This window comes from Esox lucius, chromosome 17 (assembly GCF_011004845.1).
Source record: "Esox lucius isolate fEsoLuc1 chromosome 17, fEsoLuc1.pri, whole genome shotgun sequence".
Taxonomy (NCBI): domain Eukaryota; kingdom Metazoa; phylum Chordata; class Actinopteri; order Esociformes; family Esocidae; genus Esox; species Esox lucius.
The window spans coordinates 18,491,842-18,511,206 of record NC_047585.1 but is presented as its reverse complement, the minus strand read 5'-3'; the positions used below and the strand labels follow the sequence as shown (position 1 = coordinate 18,511,206).

General features: G+C 40.3%; 1 protein-coding gene and 1 long non-coding RNA gene across 2 annotated transcripts; one reads left to right on the top strand and one right to left on the bottom strand.

The window, feature by feature from the left end:
* Nucleotides 1-761: 761 nt before the first annotated feature.
* On the bottom strand, nucleotides 762-18,320 carry LOC109616764. The gene is made up of 4 exons (XR_002198037.2): nucleotides 17,781-18,320; nucleotides 1,599-1,665; nucleotides 1,096-1,283; nucleotides 762-794 (listed from the first exon to the last, which is right to left on the bottom strand). It is a non-coding gene; the product is annotated as an uncharacterized LOC109616764 (long non-coding RNA).
* Nucleotides 2,226-13,605, top strand: LOC105017341 (opioid growth factor receptor-like). The gene is made up of 10 exons (XM_013138307.4): nucleotides 2,226-2,379; nucleotides 5,514-5,633; nucleotides 5,909-6,190; nucleotides 7,249-7,314; nucleotides 7,505-7,537; nucleotides 7,688-7,739; nucleotides 7,822-7,900; nucleotides 8,612-8,678; nucleotides 11,417-11,565; nucleotides 12,229-13,605. Exons 1-10 carry the CDS (start codon nucleotides 2,377-2,379, stop codon nucleotides 12,980-12,982), a joined length of 1,605 nt encoding a protein of 534 aa, XP_012993761.3. The 5' UTR covers nucleotides 2,226-2,376; the 3' UTR covers nucleotides 12,983-13,605.
* Nucleotides 18,321-19,365: the final 1,045 nt, after the last annotated feature.

Sequence of the window (19,365 nt, the reverse complement as noted above, 5' to 3'; positions counted from 1 at the left end):
AAATTAAGTGTGGGCTTGGCAAAAGGCCATACTGCAGTATAAGTATACTAGAAAGATGGATTTGTCTGTCGCACTGAATTCTGGCTTGTAATTATCTGGCTTTCGTTGGTTGGAGGTAGGATTCTTTGAAAGATGGGGGAACTGTGGAAACAGCTGACCTTTTTATACCCTCTTCTCTTGACTGCTTTGTGAAGTAGCTTTGCTATGTGTGTGGAGCTTACAAGTGTGAAGTAACCTATTCACAAAACGTTAGAGTAATGTATTATTCTGACTTATTAAGCACTGACCAGTAGCGGAGTTAACCTTTCGAAAGCACACTTAGTCCCAGGCTGATCAATGGTGCTTTTATCGTGAACTAAGTCAGGGAGAGAGAGATTGTCAAGTTATCAAATCCCATGTGCATTTAATAAAGCCCAAAAGCATCAACACTTAAATGACAACATGTCATTGTTCAAGGCCTTCAACATACAGGAGGTCAGAAGAATATAACATTACCTCCAAGATGTCAAGACTGCAGCAAGTGAGAATGTCTTGATTTTCTTTATTGAAGAAAAATTAGAACATCTATTACTATTTTGATGGATCATTTTCCAAAAGAGGGGTCAGCTGAGGTGGCTTGGGCATCTGTTTCGGATACCATGGGAGGAGACCCCGGGGAAGACCTAGGACACGCTGGAGGGACTATGTCTCCCGGCTGGCCTGGGAACGCCTCGGTGTCCCCCCAGAAGAGCTAGAGGAAGTGTCTAGGGAGAGGGAAGTCTGGGCATCTCTGCTTAGTCTGCTGCCCCTGCGACCTGGCCCCGGATAAGCGGAAGAAAATGATGATGATGATTTTCCAAAAGATAATTGATTAACCAACATGCATAGTTATCATGGCCGGTCAGTTATAAAATGACAGCTTTAAAGTAAGAAAAAAGAATATGAGCAAACAAGTGAACACTGAAGTTTAACAAGCAAGATATTTTTATACATATTGGCTTATGATTCAGATAAAACACAAAGTGATATTCGAGTCCCTAAACCCTCTAGTGATGTTTTTCCTGCTGACGCCTAGGGACCCATTACAGTGTATTATCTGATTTACCAAGCACCTACCTCTCTCCTCTTCAGCCAGACTCAGCCTCTAAGCCATCTCTGACAGGATAACATGAAATGAGTGTGTCAACCCCAGGCCACTCATCTGCCACAGACCCATCCCCAGATGGAAGAGATGATATAACCAAGAGCATGATGATGTCTTTACACTGATAACAGCCCACACACTACAGTCTTTGCATTACAATCTGTGGGAATAAGAAACAGATATATATATGGAGGTTAGGGCACAGCAGCAGAATCTATTGTCTGTTTAGTGTACATAGATCTTTCAGAGTTCATGCAAAGCAACTGTTAGGCTGTATGTTTCTGTATAAAAGGGACCAATAACTTTCTATATCCAAGCCCACATCACTGTGAATGTAGGTCTCTTTTGTGCTAATGCCAAAGGCACTGACACTTTTCCCCAGAGGGATACCCAGGTGTCACAGAAGCATTTGAACTTTACAGCTAATGTGATTGGTGCTTTGAGGCTTATTAACCAAAAGGGCAGAATGACAGACCTTTCATTCCTCTGGGAGAGCACCTTCAGGGAGAGCAGAGGACTGTGACCAGGTGATAAGGATTCAGCTGAAAAAAAACATACCTCAAAGTAATTGATAATACCTGGATTATTTGGGGAAATTATGAACAGATGATGAGCAGCAAATACAATGTAGACTACAGCATATTTGTAAATGATAAACTGGGTAGTATGTATCCTGAATGCATGCATCAATGAGCCTTTGCCGTCCCTGACCCCATCAACAGGTCACCGCTTTTGATAGGTACTGACCACTGCAGACACCCCACAAGGGCTGCAGCTTTGGAGATGCTCTGACCCAGTTGTCTAGCCATCACAATTTGGCCCTGTCAAAGTTGCTCAGATCCTTTTTTGGTAAATTATGAACCCATCTGACCCTTCAGCCCAATCCTTACCCTCAGCTATTCCACTATTGTAATACATATCATACTGATTTTTCCATCATTCATTTCAAATCATCCCAATTTACTTCCTCAAAAACGAAACTATCCAACCCAAAATCCAGTCAACAGCGGCATAGTACCTTACTGCTGGGTCTGAAGCTAGGCAGGGTGTGGTCTATGATGCATGTGATCAGTCCCTGAGCGAAAGATCACATCCTGCTGGAAGTGATAGTGGAGGGCCAGCAGTGGGCACTGCTTTATAATCAGTCTTTGACAACCTTTACAGAACTGCTCCCGCACTGCAGCTATGACTCTTCGTTACACGGAGCAACACTGTCAAAGGAACTTAGCGGGAACGTCTTTGCTTAAGGAAATATGGTATGAATCCAAGATCACTGCTTGTCTGCCTGGTGTCACTTTACAACAAAGTCATCAGAATTACAATCATGCAAGCAGGCAGTGACCTTGAGTTTTAAAAATATCTTTGCTTTAGATTTGTTTTAAATCTGTAAACTTTAAGACTCGAATAAACTGTTAGACTGTTTAACGTTGTGTTTAACTGCCACAGGTCCCGACAGTTTTGTCTGGTACAATAGTTCCAACTGTTTTCGACTTTATATACCTTTAATCGACGTCTGTCTGCTTTCCCATGACGTATGTCTTATGAATGCGGGTGGGGGCATAGCTTATACTACAAGCTAAGAAACGAAAGTGAAACGGTAAAAAAAAGCTACCAAATCCGAATGCCATATATTTTAGTGGTTGCTTCCAAAATAGGGAAAAGTTACATCCAGCAGCAGTGATGTGTTCACTTGAGACGGATTTAAGCATCGTTGTAAGCGTAATTTATACCTTGGCAAATTATCATGTCGTGTAGCGTTTGCCTGAGATATTTCCATGCCTTTAGGTAATAGATGATACACCTGACATGTCAGCACCATAGTCCACAACAAAACTATGATATTTAATCTTTCAGACGTCTAGTTGAGTGAGTGAGTGAGTGTGAGTGAGAGAGAGAGAACATCGCTGTGCCACCTTTCTCTCTGCAAACTTTTTGATTACTTTGGGAATTATGACATGTAGCTGGCTTTCGATGGACAACATGGCGAATGCGTTGAGTCGTGGCTGTCCCATGGTATTGCAAGTGAAGGTTTTTACCCTCTTCAAGTTGGAAAGGTGCCTCTCTGACTCGGAGGTCGTCATAGGTGTAATGATCATTTTCAGCAGAGTGACAGTCTCAGCAAAGCCTCCTCTAGGTTGTTCTCATGGATGGATCTTAACAGAGACAGGGCCGTCTTACCAGTGTGAAGCTCAGTGTGGCAGTACAGAGTGGTCAGCTCAGACTTCAACTTTTCCTGGTTTCCTAGAGGCCATAGTTTCACCGCACGGTCAAGCTCAGATATAGGGAATGACAGGACAAATTGTGGGAAGAGCAAGCTGTCAACCAGCTTGGCAGCGATCAGGTGGTCACTTAGTGAAAACCTCTGCTCCACCTGGGAGATGACTGTGTCACATGCCTCCTTCATCACCGGCGCTGTGTTGGTTACTCGTCGGCCTGGCTCGTCTGTTCCATCGTGAAAAGTGGCAGCTCATTCATCAGTTTGCTTCCGCATATTCTGGACATTCTCCTTGAAACTGGTGAGCGCACTGCTAATCCCATATGCGTTAATGCTCCGTTTTTGCAGAGTGTTGTATAAAACAACTTCTGGCATAAGGAAGAAAAAAAAATCCAGCAGCTGCAGAAAGGCTCGGTCGCAGACCTTTTTTTGACAGGCTGTATGCCTCACTTATGATGGCCTCATCCCGTCCTGGTTGTGTGCGTATGTCCTGCATACACAGGAGCAGCGCAGCGCGGGGCTGTGCCCCACCTGTCCCTAATGACCAGTCGCCCCTGTTTATTTCTATGCACATTTTCCAACTCCAAACCATAAACTTGAATGCTCATTGGATTGAATCATTTTCAGGTGATATGAATTTGTGTAATGAGGGAGGGTGTGGCAACAATTAATAACACCTTATATCAAGGTGTGCATAATTATTAGGCAGCTTCTTGACCTCAGGTAAAATGGGCCAAAAATTATATAACTGACACTGAAGAGTCATAAATTGTAAAATGCCTTTCAGACGGATGCAAAACTCTTGAAATGGCTAAATTATTGAGGCATGACCACTGGACACTCAAATCGTTTTGTTGTGAATAGTCCATAATGCATGGAGAATAAAAGATGCAAATTAACTGCAAAAGACTTGAGAAGAGTTAAACGTGAAGCTACCAGGAACCCATTATCTTCCAGTGCCACCATATTCCAGAACTGCAACCTACCTGGAGTGTCCAGAAGTACAAGGTGTCAAGTGCTCAGACATGGCCATGGTCAAGAAGGCTTAAAGAAGACCACAACTGAATACAATTCACACATTCACACCCTTCTCAAATGTGAGATTTACAGTCAGGGAAGACAATACACCTCCTTGAACAGCATTTGGGAGGCTGTGTTTGCTGCTTCAGTGAAACTTGATAGTGAACCGATCAAGAAACTGACAGACTGCATGGATGGAAGGCTCATGGCAGTAATTGAAAAGAAGGGTGGCTATATCGATCACTTAATATTATTGAAAGGCCAGAAATGTTATTTAATTTTCATTTTACTTCTTGCACTTACTTTAACAAATGTAGAATAAACAAGAGAGTTGGAGAAATAATTTTTGTAATTTAATTGCCAAATAATTCTGCACACTAATTGTTGCCTAATTATCGTGCACACTTATGTATTTCCCTGAGAAAGATCAAAACAAAGATCCTTTGTTAAACATTCAGGTTTGAGGTTCAGTGATATTTTGGATTGACTGAGAGCTGTGTTTCTTCAACAATAAAATACATCTTGATGAATAAGATTTGCCTAATACACTGCGTGCAGAATTAAGTATATGAAGGCCTCTTGGCCCTGCTGTGTACCCAACCATCAAAACAATCTTATTGGCACCATACATTAGTAGTAATTTTAATCAAATAACTCAATGTTCACAGACATTTTACATAAAATGCTTGGTCTAATGGCCTATGCAACATGGTGAGTGTATGAGGTAAACATTACAATTACTATCACAATATCAGATTTCATACCTGTCTATTATATCATCAGGTTAGTCAGTCTGATATGCCGATGGTCATACTAGCATGCATGTGCCAATCGACGCACCAGCCCTGTCTTCACCTGTTTGTCTCGGAGTATCATTTGTTGGGGGGATTGGTGCTGCATACCTCATTCATGGCCTAGGGGGATGTCATAAGTAATATTATGGAGTAATGTTATTGTTGGTAGTATCATATACACAATAAGCTGATGGCAGTAGTTACCCCAAAGGACCCGAACGTAATGCCAAAACATTAATTGGACATTGCTGTGCATAGTTATCCAGTAAATGGTTGAACTAGTACATGGTGTTTTCTGTCTCAATTTGTTTTATATTGGATATTCAGTGGACATTTTGGTTTCTCTTGTCACTATTTACAGAAGGTCAGTTGGAACGCTTTCCTAAGCATTTGGCGTAGCCTCTTCACACGATTCTGGAGAGCTATCATGCCACCGTCCTCTCAAAATGAGGAAACCAATCATAGAAGTAGTACCCAAAATGTAAGTATATGAAGGACCCTTATCCCTGCTGTGGTTTTCTGAAGCGAGTATAACATGTACCCAATTATCAAACAATCTTTATTGCACTAAACAACAAAGCTAGAATATTGAATCTTACAAATAAACTTTTATATTTTGAAAAAGAATAAAATGATATTAAAAATGTATTAGAAAAGAAATTCATAATCATAATGTCTATATAAGTGTGCAAGATAACTTTTTTTTTTAATATAATTGGCATCAGTAGAAATGTTTTCTCTTGTCAATATTCACAGAAGAGCGGGTGGAACACTTTGCTGAGCATTTGGGGTAGCATCTTCACACTCGTCCGGAGAGCTTTCATGCCCAATAATACTCGTAACAGTCTACAGTCACCTCAATATGAAATGGACAATTCCACGGTTCTCATGTCATTTTGGCCTGTTGAAAAAAAGGACAAGTACTGCGAGTACGACTGCGATTACGACTCCGAGTACGACTGCGAGTACGACTGTGAGTATGACTCGACGTGGGAGGATCAAACAGGAGAAACTGTTCGTAGAAGAAGCGCCCAACGTGTACGTACATTAGCCACTGCACATCAGCCCTGTTCTGTGTTTCTATGAGTTTCAGATGTAGCCTACCCAATAATCTAAATAATCATATTGGCAGCATCCTTTCAAAGGCTGGATATTTAATCTTCCAAACGGTGGTACTGCGAATTGGCAATATACCACAAACGCCTAGGATGCCTTACTGTTAATAGAATAGTAAAAAGTGATGGAATTGTATACCTGTCCATAGCTATCAGCCAATTCAGGATTTGCACTGTTTAATAATTCTGTAAATAAATGTTCCTAGTTAAGTATAGAAGGTAAAGGTAGTTTAAAATTGCATATTCAGAGAAAATAACTTTTTTCGTATCAATAGCTGTTTAATCTTGTTCCCACACACTTGGCATAATTCACAGACGGTTTGGTGGGGCACTCCATCAAACATGGCTGTAATTAACCAATAAGAAAACTGAAAAATTCCATCCTCAGTAGGCATTGTTTTTAATAGGTTTAGTCTACCGACCAATACTCCTCCATTTCATGCCATATGTTGATTTGTAAAAAGTTTACTTACTCAGTAAACCCAGAATGCCATATCTGATTTTCTCTAAATTTTAGATTCTGTTGAGTCAAAAGAGGACACAACAAACTAATATAATTTTCTATTAAGTACAACATTTTATTGATTGAGTCAGGTTTGAATCTTTAATCGCAATTACAAAAAGTGTGCCATGACCATGACTAATGTTGTATTTTTAGAAATGGAGAAATATAGTTGTCATCCACAAGATTTTTCACTTCAAAATGCTATATATGGCATGAAGCCATTTGTCTGAAAGTACTGTAAAGTATCTCTTATTTTGTTACATCTCCGGTGTCTAAGAACAAGCTATACAGGCCATATTTCCTTTACTACCTGAATTTTGTTCACAACAACAAATCTTCATAAATGGAATAGATGTGTCAGAACAGTCATCATGTGGCCAGAGTGCACACATTTTAATGCCAGGTGTTACTGGGTTTCTAAAACTAGGATGTTCCAGTATCTGACATTTTGTTTTACAAAAATAATTTATTTCCAGTCATACAGGTTTAACATATTCAGAAATGCAGCAAGAGATATGCAAAAGTATCGACATGATTATCCAGTAAGTCATTATTCTCTTAATTATAACAATTATTTTCTTAAACACTATATGCTTATTGTATCCACCTCGTAAAGATTTTTAGAGACTGTATTATCACATTACAGTACTACTGCAGATTGTCAATCATAGACTGGAAGCAGTAGATCTTACCAAGTCTTAACAGTTTTTCTTTTTTATCGAATTTTCACAGGAGCGTACTATGAACAATTACTCCAGCGTTCAAGTAAGAAAACTCTTGATTGTTTGTAACATTTGAGAAAACCATAATTATTTGATTAAGAATGTCACTGCTTAAATGACTCTGTTATTCTGTTTAGATACTGTACAGGTATCTGCAGAATGTCTCCTCTATTACATTGCATCTTCTTTCTAGGATATGCCTAATTTAAAGTTCTACCTTGGACAAAGGACCTCTTCTCCCGATGGTAATCTATACTGTTTATTAAATGTTGTGTATATATGACAAGACTACAAGACATTTCTAACTGAAACTTTTGCTCTGATTAGGTGTCTCCATTGATGACTTTCACAACAAATGGAAAGGGGATTATTCAAAACTGGAGAGAGTCCACTCATACATCCAATGGTAAGTCTCCTGTTTCAGATTTTATATTGGCTTTTAATCAATGCAATTATTTTATTATTCAGGCATAGCTTAATGTTTGCCTGAACTCTTGTTTGTATGTCCAGAGTAAAAGCATTGTCCTGAGCAGGGGATTCCAGTGTCTTACTTAGGAGTCTGGTCTACTTTGGTTTTTTTGACAAAACGTGGTACATACACAACTCAGAATAAAATGTGGGAGTGGGAAGTTTAAATCTTCTTCTGTCTCTGATGTCTTCAGTACAAGTAGTATAACAAGACAACTCAGGGTCTGTAAAGTTCTCTTCTTTTCATAGATTTAAAGAAAGTGCTTTGAAATTGCCATGACCACCTTTTAAATTACTATGATACACTCATTTTGGTTTAAATCTGTTTACCATAACACCACTGAGGATAAACAAACCTTTTTACAAAAGTACATTTTTATTATGAACAGGGGCGCACCGGGATTATCTGGGATTCATGGCAAATCACCAGTCATCTGGGATTCATGGCAAATCACCAATGCCCCAGTGGGCCTGTCTAACAGATCATAGCCAGTAAAGTGAACATTTAGCAGGTGTTTTAGAATTGCCAGGACCAATTTATGGACGTAATCTTCACCTGCTTACAAAGAATATATGAATGAAGTACAGATGTTCCAAGAATCCCTGAAAAAGTAGTAAAAACTGTTGTTTTAAACAACATTTCATTTAGGTTGTTCCCTCTTCAAGAACCAGGAATGAATTACCAAGCCAAGGAACTAACCAAGAAGGAAATTAAGGTACTCCTATTACTCTCTCTAAGAAAGAAAATATTGTCTACAGTACTCTATTTATGGATGTATCAGAATGTACATAGTTATCTGTTATTATATTGAGTAGAGTACTATAGGACACAACCCAAGAGAAAAATTGTCTCTGCTTTCTGGTTCTCCGCTTTGGCATATGTTGAGGATAGTGCAAGTTGTGTAGGATCGTGTATAAGAATTTTCTCAAGTGAACTGAACATGTATGGAGGAATTCTACGCTATCCTTCAAGTCTTAAAGAGATTTGAGTGTCTAGTTCATCCCATCATGCCTGTCAAATGTAGTTGACTTTTAAAAAGGAACATTTTACAAAGTAACATTGGTCCTCATTCACGAAAGATGCGTACAATCAAATTTGATCTTAAAATGATCGTATGATCATTTCACCGACAGAGCTGATATCCATCAATATTATCTTTGTCTCATACTTACGATCAAACTCACGTCTGGTCGAAGACAGTGTAAACCAATGTCAAAAAATAAGATCATTATTGATTTGCACGAAGACTATCATTATCACTAAAACAAAAATCATAACAGCCTCAATAACAACAACCACAATTATAATTATAATAGGTATGCCTAATATAAAACAAGATGACGATGAATACAGCACAAACAAACGTAGGCTACTACATTATTAAATAGTGTCACTAGGGTAGGCTATAATTGTATTATTTATGTCACTTTATTATGCATTTTGTCTCTTATTTCTGTTCATACGTTTGTAAGGTTTGAAATGCCTTCGTGTTTGTAGCATTTCCTAAGTCACTCAGGGCGTATCGACATACTGGAGATCATAAATGGTCTTTATAATTTCGGTGGCTGGCATCTTTATTAGCTAACAGGTCTTAAATTGGCTAGTGAGAGGATAAATAAGGATGGCAGAGCTTGCTTTTTGCCGGACTGCGTAAGCGGAGCGAATGTCTCTTACTGAGTGACTGACTGACTGCCCCAATTCTTATGATTATTCCTAAGAAGTTAGTAGAAACCAATAAGCCTATTACTGGCTAATAAGCTGTTCAAACGGCCAGTGGCAAAAGCTAACAGCTCATAGCTGCTATTTTTGCTGGAGGTAAACTTAATAAGAAACATTAGTCAGTTTAACACAATGTTCAATAGTGTTTAGCAACTGATGAAATGCGTAATGCCGTGGCGTTATGGTTAAAGACAGTGCCTCATGTGGAAGGCTCAAGTTCAAATCTGTTGTGAACAACGACTTATTTTATTTCCACGATTCTCTCGTCGTTTCACTTTATGATAGTTAGTTATCGTCACCTTTCTTGATAGTTATTGTATTAATGTAATTCACGAATGAAAGCAAAAAGCACATTGTTATGCCATTAAAGAAAAAAAAATATGTTCTGATGCCATGAAATGAAATAGCTTTGGCAGACTCGCTAGCAGTTGCTCAATTCCTATGACTATTCCAGTAAGTTAGTAGATACTTGTACAGCCTATTACTGGCTAATAAGCTGTTCAAACGGCCAGTGGCAAAAGCTAACAGTTCAAAAAGGCTATTTGTGGTGGAGGTAAACTTAGTAAGAAACTTTAGTCAGTTTAACTGTATCAATATAATTCACGAATGGCCAATTAGCTGTTAAAATTACTAGTGGCAAAATAGGATTTGTCATAGACACGAGGCTATACTGACACCCGTCAAACATAGAGCTCTGTGGTGTAGTGGTTAGCGACACAGGTTAGCGACACACTTTCACGTTGGCGACCCGGGTTTGAATCTCAAGAGGGCAATACTTTCTATTGTGGTCTGGCTGAAGTAGGCATGCCTGGTTTCTTGTTTTTAAAGGACTTTGGCTCTGGGCTGAGACGTGAAAGTGTTCCGTAACAGCGCTGATTTTGTCACGGAGAATGACAAATGGTTAATTATTATAATTTGTTGAAATCTGTCAATTCATAGGATGCTGATCGCCATACCCGCATAAATTACGGGTGTGTCACAGGTGCAGGGCGTTGTCACATCCACGGCTTTATCCGATGTACCAATCTGCGATGACATCTACATTCATTTTGACCAGTTTCGTGAATCACACTTAGAGATGATTGTAAGTCTCTCCCAACGTTTGAATCTGAGATCTTTTCTGAGATTTCATGAATGAGGGCCATTGTTATTTCTGTTGGAAACCAAACCCTGATTTCCACAGCATTGAGCCCATATCAACAGTCATGGCGGTTGTATTGGCATAATTTGGGGGTGCTTTGCTGCATCAGGACCTGGAAGAAACAATAACTGCATCAGTGAAGAAACAATAACTAAAAGAGAATGTCAACCAATCCACTCATGAGCTAAATCTGAAGGGTCATGCAGACAGTTATCCAAAACAAAAGAATGTCGGAATGGCTGAAAACAAATACATTTCATGAAATGTTGCTGAGTGAGTGGTTCGGCATTGAATTGTTAGGCCAAAATGAACAGTGATGTTCGAAACTGATCCACATATATCAGATGCAATTGGAGCTAGACCAGTTATAGAAAGTAAAGGGGCCATCACATTTTCATAGGGGTCACAAAGGTCAGTTATCACATTTTCACAGGGGTGACCTAAGTCAGTTCATTAAATACATGAAAAAATATACAAATCTCTTTGTTCTTGCATATTAGTTTTTGTTGATTAGAAATTGATAGATTTCTTCAAAGCTCTGTATTTCATATCTAATTGGTGGTAAATTATCCTCAAATCAACTTCCTTCTCAGGCTTTCCTCCAAAATGACACAGCCAAGCAGAGACTGCTCAAGTCCTATAAGCTCATGTTGGACTTTTATGGCATAAAGCTGTCAAATGAAACAACAGGAGATGTGGAAACAGCAGAAAACTGGCGTAAGCGATTTGAGAACCTGGACAGGTTAGAAATTTATACATTTGGCATTTTCAACAGCCCAATCTAATGCTACCCCCTTAACCATTTAATTTCATAAAACATTGTCATACAGGTATAAAACAAAAATTCCTTCCTACATTTCTATTATTTAATAAATGTGTCAAATGCACGCATGTTGGCAATTTTAACTTGTAAAAGCTGCCACTCTAAGACAACTGCATTGCTGTATGAAGGTCTGAAGGATTTATGGAATGGAACATTAGCTAAAGAGACCAGTACCCAAGACAAATGTCCTAATCCATGGAGACTCCGGAGAGTGAACTCTGTTGTTAGTCACATTACAGAACTGAATGCAGGTTTTGCTTTACTTACATTCACTACTTTGACAACTTCATCAACGCATTGCTTCTTCTTGTTTTAACCCATGTCCCAATATGTTACACAAACACTTAGGCCATGTGCAATATTCAACTTCAGTTATTTAAATATGAAATCTGAATAGTTCTTCCTCTACCACAAAACAGCTCTATAGTATTGTGTCAGATTAGTGCCAAATGTGGCACATGTAGAGAATGCATGCAGAGCTCTTGACTCAGGAGCAGAGGTCCATTGACAGGCACTCATCAACCACATTTGGTAAGGCAGTGTTATCCTGTAATTATGTTGTTGTTATTTTGTTAATTGCAGAAACTCACACAACAACCTTCGAATCACCCGCATCCTGAAGTGCCTGGGCACCCTGGGTTTCCCCCACTACCAGGCCCCGCTGGTCAAGTTCTTCCTGGAACAGACACTGGTCAAGGGCAGGCTGGACAGTGTGAAGGAAAGTGCACTCAACTACTTCATCTTTGCTGTCCTTGATAAGCAAGAGCGAAGGGAATTAGTGAAGTATGCCTACCAGCACTATGAGCCCAAACATGAGTTTGTGTGGTGCCCCAAGACAATTCAGAGTATGTTTGAGGAGGAGCCATTCTCAGGTGATGACACAACAGCTATTAAACAGGGGAATATGTACATTGCACATGGTAACATTCCCATGAATAAGATTAGAATGGCAGGTGAGGCCAGTGACTTCATGCAGTTGGATCAGCAAAGTTACAGTGGGGGGATGACAGAGGTATCAATACCTCAGAATAACATGCCAAGTCAGTGGGGCCATGACACAGGGTCCAGACAGGGCTCCAAGACTAAAAATGGAGGGGATCAAAACACCCGTAATGATTCAGCAACTGAGCATCTGCTAATTAGTCAAAATAGTACTTCTCATTCCAGTTATGGAGCTTTGGCAATTAGTAACTCAATAGCTACCACTGACCCTACCACTAAGGCACCTAGCAGTGATCAGAGAAAGAGAACAGCAGTCAAGAGAGAAGAGGGCCCACCTATCAAATATAGAAGAGGTTCAGAGGAAGATACTCATTCTGATAATCTCAACAATTAAGAAATAACAATGACATTATAGATGAGCTAAAAGATAGCAAATGAGTTGACGTTCAAAAGAAAAGAGAAAAAGTAATGTGCGTTAGGTAGCTACAGGTGAGAAAGACAGTGGAGATTATGTGGGAGAGCCCAACACAGCCACTAATGATTACAACAGAGGAACTTAGAGATCAAAAGCATTGATGTTTCAGGAGGTAATGAGCTGTCACCAGCCCAGCAAAAATAAACTGCTTCTTTTAGTGCGCAAGGCGTTGTGGTCTATATTACCCCAAAAAGCATGCACGTATGAATACTTCGAAAATCAGAGAGAAATAGTAGAACAGCTAAGAACTTTTGGCATACTATATTCAGCGTACGATGGCTTGGGACATACTTATCTTCTCACATACTAATCTGGCATACAATACTGTATAGAATGCCTGTATGCGATTTGAGATTCAGCCATGGACTTTGAACTACCAATCACAATCAAAATGAGGTTCAAGTGTGTTGCAGGTTGTTGGAGAGGGTGATGCACTGCTCTGTCTTCCTCAATTGGTAGAATCAATTGCCACTCATGAGAGGCCTGTAATTTTCATCATATGTACACTTCAACTATTAGAGACAAAATGAGAGAAAAAAATCCAGAAAATCACATTGTAGGATTTTTTATGAATTTATTGGTAAATTCCTCTGTAAAAAAAGTATTTGGTCACCTACAAACAAGCAAGATTTCTGGCTCTCACAGACCTGTAACTTCTTCTTTAAGAGGCCCCTCTGTCCTCCACTCGTTACCTGTATTAATGGCACCTGTTTGAACTTGTTATCAGTATAAAAGACACCTGTCCACAACCTCAAACAGTCACACTCCAAACTCCACTATGGCCAAGACCAAAGAGCTGTCAAAGGACACCAGAAACAAAATTGTAGACCTGCACCAGGCTGGGAAGACTGAATCTGCAATAGGTAAACAGCTTGGTGTGAAGAAATCAACTGTGGGAGCAATTATAAGAAAATGGAAGACATACAAGACCACTGATAATCTCCCTCGATCCGGGGCTCCACGCAAGATCTCACCCCGTGGGGTCAAAATGATCACAAGAACGGTGAGCAAAAATCCCAGAACCACATGGAGGGACATAGTGAATGACCTGCAGAGAGCTGGGACCAAAGTAACAAAGGCTACCATCAGTAACACATTATGCCGCCAGGGACTCAAATCCTGCAGTGCCAGACGTGTCCCCCTGCTTAAGCCAGTACATGTCCAGGCCCGTCTGAGGTTTGCTAGAGAGCATTTGGATGGTCTAGAAGAGGATTGGGAGAAGGTCATATGGTCAGATGAAACCAAAATATAACTTTTTGGTAAAAACTCAACGTTGTGTTTGGAGGAGAAAGAATGCTGAGTTGCATCCAAAGAACGCCATACCTACTGTGAAGCATGGGGGTGGAAACATCATGCTTTGGGGCTGTTTTTCTGCAAAGAGACCAGGACGACTGATCCGTGTAAAGGAAAGAATGAATGGGGCCATGTATCGTGAGATTTTGAGTGAAACCCTCCTTCCATCAGCAAGGGCATTGAAGATGAAACGTGGCTGGGTCTTTCAGCATGACAATGATCCCAAACACACCGCCCGGGCAACGAAGGAGTGGCTTCGTAAGAAGCATTTCAAGGTCCTGGAGTGGCCTAGCCAGTCACCAGATCTCAACCCCATAGAAAATCTTTGGAGGGAGTTGAAAGTCTGTGTTGCCCAGCGACAGCCCCAAAACATCACTGCTCTAGAGGAGATCTGCATAGAGGAATGGGCCAAAATACCAGCAACAGTGAGTGAAAACCTTGTGAAGACTTACAGAAAACGTTTGACCTCTGTCATTGCCAACAAAGGGTATATAACAAAGTATTGAGATGAACTTTTGTTATTGACCAAATACTTATTTTCCACCATAATTTACCAATAAATTCATTAAAAATCCTACAATGTGATTTTCTGGATTTTTCTGAGGTGTATCTTTGATGAAAATTACAGGCCTCTCTCATCTTTTTGAGTGGGAGAACTTGCACATTTGGTGGCTGACTAAATACTTTTTTGCCCCACTGTATTTGTGTGCCAGGTGGGACTTCTCATGAGGAAGAGTTCACCTGGTTGATCATGTGACTCTTGTTTTTCAGTGTATTGTCATCCACAATTGCTCCAAATGGAAATGTTATAGTACTATATTTTAGGGTTTTCAAAAGTAATTTGACAAGACAAGTCGGTGCAATGATCAGGTCATTTAGTTTTATAATTACTATGTACTTATTTCCAATGTTACAGTTTTTACTACTTACAGTATTTGAAAGGCCTATTATAAAGGCACTATAGTGTCTAAACATTTGTACCATCAGATGTGCCTAAATGGGTTAATTCATGACAATTGCTACTACAATTTATTACCAATGTATAATTTGTTTGCTGTGTTTTTGTTTTTTTACTATGTCCAATATGTTTAATTGCCCAATAATGAACAAAATCAAGATGTTTCAATTACAACTTTTGACTGTAATATTTATATACATACAGTACATCCATGAAATGCTGAACATACAAGCACAAACTGTCCAAATAATTCAGTCTGTAGCGATCAGTGTTTGTAGTTGTCACATTATCCATTCTCAATGTTGCTTTTATTTCCTCTACTTCCTCTACTAAAATGCTATTTTACAAGGAAGGTGAGGTAGTTACTCTATTACTTTGAGGTGATTCCTAACCAAGGTACATTGCCAGGGAATAGAGATGCACCAGGGCTTCCATTAGGGAAATGTCTTGCTGGATGATGTGATCAGCAGCGTTTAATTTCATTTGAGATACGTAAAAACAAAGCCTGCAACACTTAACTAATTAAAATGGTATGTTCCCCCCCCCCCCCCAAATATTAGCCAAGATGTTCATACAATAAAATAAGGTGAAAAGTGATGTTTTTACAATGTAACAGTTTTTACTAGAGAGCAAAACTGAGAAATACACATCCACATTATGGCCTACACTGTAATACAGGGGGAGGTCCTCTGTAGGAGGGGCCTGAGGGTGGAGCCTGGTTGTCGTTGTACAGGTGTGCAGGTGGTGTCTGACCCTGCTGATAGTCCATGCCCTGCTTGTAAGACCCAACACTGTTACTGATGTACTGATCTATAGGGCCTCTTGGTGGGTCAATCATGGGGACTTGGGGCCCATGGCCCACAAAATGAGAAGGACCCCTGGGACTGTGGGTCCTCGGTTGTCATATGTCTCGAAAATGAAATGTTTCTGTTTCCACTGACACGAGCCAGGGCCAGTCGACCACTAGGCCATTGCCGAGTAGCCCGGCTCTCACTTGGTGCCAAGCCCCGGACTTTAGGACTTAGGGTGGAGTTTGCGGGTTGACGTGTTACGTGTTGTGAAAACGCAGCATGTTGTGCTATTCGAATAACGATGTGTAGCCTATCATTTGCTGAGTCTTTAGGCTTCTTGAAATGGTTTACATCCAATCTAACAATCAGATCACTGATAAAACAAAAAACTGTACAGGGAAATTAGAAATTAAGAAACTGTACAGGGAAGTGAGGACTCACAATGAAAAGAGTTGGAATGACCAAAGATGGTACGATGCCATTGACTCAATTGAAAAACTGAGCTCTGATACTGTAGACTGCAGAACCTATAACAACACAAAATAACCTAAATTCTCCCAAATCCTTGTATAAATGGTAGATAGTTTGGACAAACTACGTAAACTAAATAATGAATACACTGGCTTACAGTTTGTGTCACAAGTGTAGTTGGAGAAGGAGCCAGTCGCAGGGGTTTGAGGAAGAAATTCATATTACTCAAGTTCAAACGCCGTTTTAGAAACAAACTAAGCATGGTGTTATTGTTTATTTCACTACCAGAAACATCTCACCTTTTATTTTTCATAACTGGACTGACATCTAAGACGGCAACAACCTGTGATGCACAACATCCTATATTTCAGACAGAGGTGTGTTACAAGTTAATACACACACAGTGTACTCCGAGGTCACTGGAAACATGAGTGGTGAATAGAGCCCAAGGCCGGTAGTGTCTGTGCTGTACCCTCACAGTCGTGCCTGCCATCCAGACACCAGAGGCATCATGTTCTGTTGTTGCCTAGAGATTTAATGTAGCGTTGAATTTGTTCATGTCTGCAGCTGGTTGCTTTGGCATATTGCATGAACACTGGCGAAACCACCGGGGTGGTAAAGGGTTGGCAGCTGCCAACCTAGGAAGATTTCTTGCCTCCCCACTCGCCTCCCGAGTTGTCAGGAGTGTCTTCTATAATATATTCAGATGTAATTTTATTGAATGGTATTATATTTTTTCTACTTTCGATTGTTATCTCTATGGTAACCCGTTCCAATATGTCCCCACTTCCCTGTATAATGACAGGGAAGTCCCGGAGTCCGCCTGCTTCTGTCACCATGCTGCTCCCCCTCCCTTCCAGTGCGGACACCAGGCATTGGTCCATGATACTCTAACGATGCACATCCACGGTTACGGCACGACTGCCCCTGCAAACATGCTGCCTTGCCCCAGGTGGCTGTTTATGGGCGTAACCGCTTTGGCTGTTTGTTTTTCGGTAGGGGAGTGCTGTGTTGACATGCCTTCATTAACTTTTTTTATTTAACATGAAACCAACCAAAATGACATGGGCAAAATTAAAACACACGTTATAATGAGCACTATACTAGCAGACAACATATTTCTATGGTGCTGCCATATAAAACAAACAACTCAATGCTAAATAAACACAGCACATTTAACACATAGCTAACTCATAAAACTAACCTGAGTCACCAACAGTCTCCACCATCCTCCAATCCTTACTGCACTTGTCCCCTGCTATAATTAGCTTTTCCTCCAGTTGGTGGCAGAACGTTTCACATGGAGAAAAAATATTTCACATGTGCTGTTGCAGTACAATGATGGACCCACAAGGAAGACCATCTCTTGTTTATGAAAGACTCTACTTCATAGAAGTTGAATTGTATCCGTCCGAGGCAGTGGGCGTGCCGGAATAGTGGACGTGTACCGTAATGCTACCATAGACTGTAAAACAATCTTGGCAGCACGTCACTGTGCCCAACTCCCTGATAACCAAAAATGTACAAAGAGGTGGGGTGTGGATGCAGCTGAGGTGCCTGGTTGTTGAAACAACGCTCTAACAACATTACCAAGTTAGCAAAGGCTAAATGCTACCAGCATGCTACTCTGCATTGCTAGTGGTTGCTAGCTGGCGGTTGGTAGCTTGAGGTAAGTTAGACGATAGACTGTAAAAAATAGGTAGAGACTTGCAGATTAGATATTACATTTTCACATAACTTTAGTTATGAGCATAAACAGTATGGTTACGAGTTGTTTATTTGGATGTAAAAAAAAATGTATACAAATATTCAATTGGTCATTTGTCATTTGCAATAACAAGTTATGGTTGGTATTCCTACTCCCTACAGTGCAGATAAAGTTAAAAAGCAACAGCAGTCATAATTTAAAAATAAAGGAGAACACAATCAACCAATAAAAACACTATACAAAAACACAAATCAATAATAACTATACAACTGTAGTGCAATGTAAAAGTGACAGGTGCGCATGATATAAAGTGACAGGTGTGCATGGACTATGGATGGAAGGGAAGAGGGATTCCCAAGTTGAGCAGCTTTAAAGCCTGTGGAAAGAAGCTGTCCCGTAGCCTGTTTGTTTTGGACTGAATACTCCTGTACCTTCTGCCTGACGGCAGCTTGGTAAACAGTCCGTGGCATGGGTGGCTGGGATCTGTAATGATCCGTTTGCTCCTCCTCCTACACCTCTCTGTGTAGAGATCCTCCAAGTATGGCAGGTCAGACCTTATGATGAGCTCTGCTATTTTAATCACCCTCTGAAGTGCTTTGCGGTCGAGGGCTGTGCAGCTGCCATACCAGGCAGTGACCCAGCCGGTCAGGATACTCTCAATAGTGCATCTTTATAAGTTGGTGAGTATCTTGGAATCCATGCCAAATCTCCTTATTTGGTGTAGGAAGAAGAGCTGTTTCCTGGCCTCCTTCACCACGATGTTAGAGTGATGAGACCAGGTCAAATCATCGCTGATGTTGACACCAAGAAACCGGATGTTGCGAACCCTCTCTAATGCAGACCCATTGATGTGTAGGGGGGCGTGATCTCCCTGCCACTGCTTCCTGTGATCAACAATAATCTTTGTTTTGCTGATATTGAGCTGGAGGTTGCTTTTTTGCACAGGAACAATGATGGACTTCTTGAAACTGACATAGTTGAAGTTATTTTTTTTGTAACCCATCCGTTTAATTGTCACTTGATGATAATTTTATTTGTCAGTGACTGGAGTTAGCTGAGGCGATTGCAGAAAGGACAAAGC

Bases quoted from the DNA above. Each gene is read 5' to 3' on its own strand.
- LOC105017341 (XM_013138307.4), top strand. The intron at 7,538-7,687 runs GTAAGAAAACTC...TCTTCTTTCTAG, and splicing joins ACAATTACTCCAGCGTTCAA to GATATGCCTAATTTAAAGTT. The intron at 11,566-12,228 runs GTTAGAAATTTA...TGTTAATTGCAG, and splicing joins CGATTTGAGAACCTGGACAG to AAACTCACACAACAACCTTC.